Genomic DNA, 5,269 nt, shown 5'->3' with positions numbered 1-5,269 from the left:
GGCGCTTATTTACAGCCTAAAACGTATTTTAGGAATTTTTTCATTTAAATTCTCTTTAAACTTCATTAAATAATACAGTTTTGTACAAATAATTGAATGTTATGCTACTATTTATAAAAATAAAATCAGAAATCCATTAAAAGATAAGTTCTCTATCATGTTTTCAATTCACAAATGCACACTTGCATTGCCTACTAAGAAAGTTAGTACAGGTAGTCATCCGCTTAAAAGCGCGAAGAAAAGTGTAAGGCCCTGTTTGACCTTAACCATATATAAATATAGAAAGAAAAAGAGTTATTCACGTTGATAATGCAATCCATTGAACACTTTAAATAGTAACATTTTTTTATAAAAAAATGTGAAGTTTTAAAGAATGCTGAAGAATGACGTATAAGTCATGAAATTGGTCCAGTTTGACTAGAAAGACTTTTGGTTAAGAAGTTTAAGGGTGTTTGATTTTATGTTTATATATTTGTGTGTGTGTGTACTCTGCTTGTTACTTTATAGAAAAAAGATACGTATAAAGTTTGATGGCACCAATGTTTGCCATTGTCTGAGTTGTCAAACGTGCAAACAATATTGAATTTTCATGACTAAATATTGTAGAATTGAGTTTTCATCTCTGGCTTTCGAGTAAATGCATTTTCATTAGATTACTAACCTTGTATTACTGCTACAAGGACAAAAATATAATATAATTTTCTTTAAATGTCATCGTATTTTCATCGAGTAGAAAGTTAAATCTAATTTGTAACACATTTGTTGTTATGTAGTTATTTTGATATTGACGTTGTTTAGATTAAGCTTATATTTAAAAACATGCAAAGCTTGTAGTGTTAGAAATGTATTGCGAAACTCCCGCCTGTTCTCCAAAGTTGTAGAAAATTCTCGAGAGTGAGATTCAACAGTATATGTATATACGTAAACACTTGTATTGTTACGTAAGACTGAATTTTCTAGAAAACGTTCCCACGGCTATAAATATAACTAACGCGCTGCGCCAAGAGAGTATTTTGTTATAGTCAGCGTGCTATAAACTTTGAAAGCTATAACTGTGATTTTTATAACGCTTATCAATCGGAAAACTTCAGATATTTGACCAGGAACCTTTACAAAGTTCGAATATCACAAATTATTTAACTTCAGTGGATTCTCATCGGACATTAGTATTTTTATGAAAACATTACCTAACTTCAACGGTGGAAAAATCGGCGTGTGAGAGACAAAGCTAGCTAGCTTCCCGTTAAGTGAAATATATCTCTGTCAACTCACTCATCGTGAACCTTCGATAAGATATCAAGGAAGTTCCAAACTAGAAAAAACAACTTTATATTGCTTGTAACTTTGTGAAACTTTTGTTTATAAATCATTGTTTGTAGTAACTATTTGTAATAATTGTTATTGGAAATTGTACTGTTGTGTGTATATTAAAACGTATTTGTCTTACAAACGAAAACGGTGTGTATCAATCTTGTTAGCAAATAACATAAACTGACTATATATTGGCATTTATTTAAATACTAAATCCAAAGTGTAATTTAACTACTAAATTTACATTATCAGTTAACTCGGTTTCGGACTACTTGAAATTATAATACGTAACAAATTGTCTTGTTTTAATTTTTTTTAGGGAAGCCTAAAGTGATATACCCATCCAGCATATACGTTCAGACACCGTTCTTCCAGAGATGAATACAGAGTATTGACATGTCTTCTCTTCAGTAACTAAACTGTGTTGTCGTGAACTCAACACTTCGTTCTAGGAAGGTATAAGTGCATGAGGAATTCTGTTCTTCAACAACTTGAAAAATTCAATATCCTGGAAAGAATTTACCACTGAAAGTAAATTATGTTATAAAATTGTTTTATTGACAGTAACACGAGATTTTATATTGGTGAAACATTGGAAAAGCTTCAATTATATCCTCTGGTAAAACAAAACAACAAAAATATTTTGCTTTACAAACGATGGTTATCAATTTTTAGCAACGATGAATTTAGTTCACTCTATTTTTTGGCAGTTTTTCTTTAACATTACGTATTTATTATACTAGACACAATATTTTAGGCTCCAAGTAATTTCCCGGTAGATTAGCGATAAGTTTTCGGACCTACGATGCTAAATTCCGGAATTCGCAGATATTTTATTGTATAGCTTTGCACTAAAAAACCAACAAAATATGTATTAAAATGAATATTAAAATGTATGTATTAAAATAAATCTATTTCACGATAGATGGCGCAAGAAGAAATATTACAATTTGTAAAGTTCCATTGTTAGACAAATAAGTCAACTCATATCAGTATATTTAATCGAGAGGGTCTGTTACTACAATAGTTGTACTTTTTATTCTTCAAGTGTTCCGCCATTAGCTTCATAATGTAACGGATAAACTACTAACTCGTGGGAAATAAAATTCTGTTACATTTTTGTTTCAATCCTTATAACATAAAGTTCAATAATGTTGAAATCAACAGTGCTCGTTTCTCCCATCAGACAGCGCTGGATGAAGAGTGGTCGTACCAGCTTCCAGAATGTTTCTTTTAAAGTTTAATTCATCACACCGACAACAAAGGCTCGATGTTCATTAAAGCAAATTCGTGGAATACGAAGTTCTTTTAAGAATGTAAGAAATACCAGTGGACAAAAAGCAGTTAGCCAGTTGTGTAGCTTTTCGTTAAAGAAACAACTGTTGTTTATCATATTGTTACTACTAGCTTTTGACGATCATAAGCCTACATCTGTGTCTATGGGCTTTAATTCCTCGTTAATGTGATTTCAGAATTATAGTTATCGTTACCCAAAATATAAATTTGAATGTTACTGAATCAGACGCCCCTATAGAATAAATTTTGCGTCAAGTGAGACGGATGACCGCTTACACACGTGTGTATATGTGTGTGTGTGGGGGGTGATAGTGTCATTACTGTATTGAATATATTCATAGTACGGTGTATTAATATTGTATTTTACACACACACGCTTTTGTATATCGAGGAAATGTATTTTCGTTGTAGATATTTATCTGTGTGGTTTATTTTAATGCAACTAATCGTCTCAGTTTTGGCAGTTTTCAAACGATATTTGTTTCATGTATGTTTATGCATTATCTTCTTTGGTATTAAGTACATTATAGTAGTTTATTACAAAAAATGGACTCTATATATATGGGTAAAACTGTTCATTTCCACTTCAAGACGGTCTCGCCCAACCCTTCTAACTATTACGAAACTAAAACTTAGTTTTAATGTTAGTTAAATAATTATGAGGACGTTATGTTTTTCGCTATTTTGGATTATCTATTAACAAGAAGACATACCAGTATTTCATTTGCTACTCTGTGAGAGAATTGTAATATTCAAAATTATTGTTTATTTTTACGATAATTATCTGGCAATTTTGTATTATTTTTAGTTTGTAATTGCATAACAACGATTTTTGTTATAATTATTAGAATGTGTTGGTTAAATAGCGTGATTGTTATTAAAGTGTAAAAAAAAACGTATTTGGATATTGTATTTTAAAATATTAAAGTTGACGAATCAAAGAGACGAAGATCAAATATGGCAGGGAAAAAGCGTTTAAGAAAAATAAAGTTTACAGTCAAAGGTCATTTTCGTCAATTTTATCTGGCGTTAAAAATCTCCTTAATTCATCAGCTTTGACGTTTTACACCACAGCATGAACCCTTTTGCACTGCACATGCTTTGAATTTTAAATAGATTTTTTAGTTGCTTTAAGTCCAGTCAAACTGACGATTTCTGGTGTTGAATAAAAGGTCTCTTGGTCACTTCTGATATGAAATCCGTAATGGACTACTTAAGAAAACTGTGGGGATTTAAGGTAATCTGCAGTAAGCCTGATTCACCTTTTGATACTCTAAAATAAGTTTTGAATATTGTTGTACCGTGAAGGTCTGACGTAATTTGTTGATCTTGCTCGTAACAAACATCCCTGTCGTTATTACGTTATGAATGTATAGTAGGTTTTTCCTGTTTTTTTTTTTTCTTGTATGAGGGAGGAATACGTGTAAACATGTTTTCAATGCTGTAACACTGTGAAAGTAAAGCACATTCTGAATGTTTTGAACACATTATATTCACCGTTACACTGCAAGAAAAATATGTTTTGTTAGTGTTGATATATAAAGCTAGAGAGCGTTACATGTGTTGACATTGGTCATCTAATTAGAGTTTAGGGTTGATTGCTAAAAAACTTTTATTAATATCCATAAAACGTATTTAACTATTTGATAATGCCAACAAAATGCACTTTCATACGAAGCGGTTGTTGAGGCATTACGACGTGAGACTATAATATGTAAGAAAGTCATTTCTGCCATACACATTATGTATATATGATATAAAACTACGTTCGGTGTTTGCTGTGCACACGTAAAAAAATAGTTGTTGTAAGCTTATTACTATTGTTATTATATAAAATTCATAATACATCACGAATTTCTAGATTGTTAGGCTAAGAGGTGATATTTTGAACGTGAGGAATACAGAGAATTGACTCATGAAATACAACCGGTCATCATCTGATTTTAATCTCCAAAGAAAATATCAAGATAACTTTAACAGCTAAACATTTCTTTTGAAAGTAAAATGTAATTTATATGCTTGTATTAATAATAACATTATAACTGTTAAATTTACTATTTCAAAACCGATTGAATCATTCCATTTGTCTTAGTTGAACATATGTATTTTAATACGAATGATGTTCAATGTAAATGTAATAAAGATTTGAATGGGAGGTGTTATAATGTGACGGTCAATCCTACTATTTATTGGTAAAAGAATAACTAAAAAATTGGCGGTGGGTGATGTTGACTAACTGCCCTTTAGTCTATCAATACTAAATTAGGGATGGCTAGTGCAGATAGCACCCAAGTAGCTTTATGCAAAATTCTAAGAAAAAAACAAATTTCAAATTTACAAGAAGGAAACAATATTACAATTTTGTCGCTTTAAAGCACAAAATGTTAAAGGAGGTTATTTTCCATGTGGCATTTGACACTTTCTATTTTGAGTCGTGGCATAGCGGCTCATAAAATGGCTCTGAGTATGTTTTCAAGTACAAACTTTTAGTTCATAACTAGATGTAATTACAGCCATGGTTATTGAGGATTTTCTGTTGTTAACACTTGTAAAAATATAGGTTTTTATAGATCTAACCTCAGAAGAAAGGCGGTCGAACTATATATATCTATATATATATATATATATATATATATATATGAGTGTGTGTGTGTGTGTGTGT

At 30.8% G+C, this 5,269-nt stretch overlaps 1 protein-coding gene across 1 annotated transcript in view; it reads left to right on the top strand.

Moving 5' to 3' along the window:
* The window catches only part of LOC106461537 (Down syndrome cell adhesion molecule-like protein Dscam2), a 97,437-nt gene extending 92,875 nt beyond the window's left edge, over positions 1 to 4,562 (top strand). The window contains exon 26 of the mRNA XM_022388526.1: positions 1,631 to 4,562. Within this exon, the coding sequence (XP_022244234.1) occupies positions 1,631 to 1,692 (62 nt within the window). The 3' untranslated portion in view covers positions 1,693 to 4,562. The remainder of the gene's footprint in view (positions 1 to 1,630) is intronic.
* The last annotated feature ends 707 nt before the right edge of the window (positions 4,563 to 5,269 follow it).

Source organism: Limulus polyphemus, unplaced genomic scaffold, assembly GCF_000517525.1.
Source record: "Limulus polyphemus unplaced genomic scaffold, Limulus_polyphemus-2.1.2 Scaffold982, whole genome shotgun sequence".
NCBI classification, from domain to species: Eukaryota; Metazoa; Arthropoda; class Merostomata; order Xiphosura; family Limulidae; genus Limulus; species Limulus polyphemus.
Note: the sequence above shows the minus strand (reverse complement) of the source record. Positions and strands in the feature narration are given on the sequence as shown.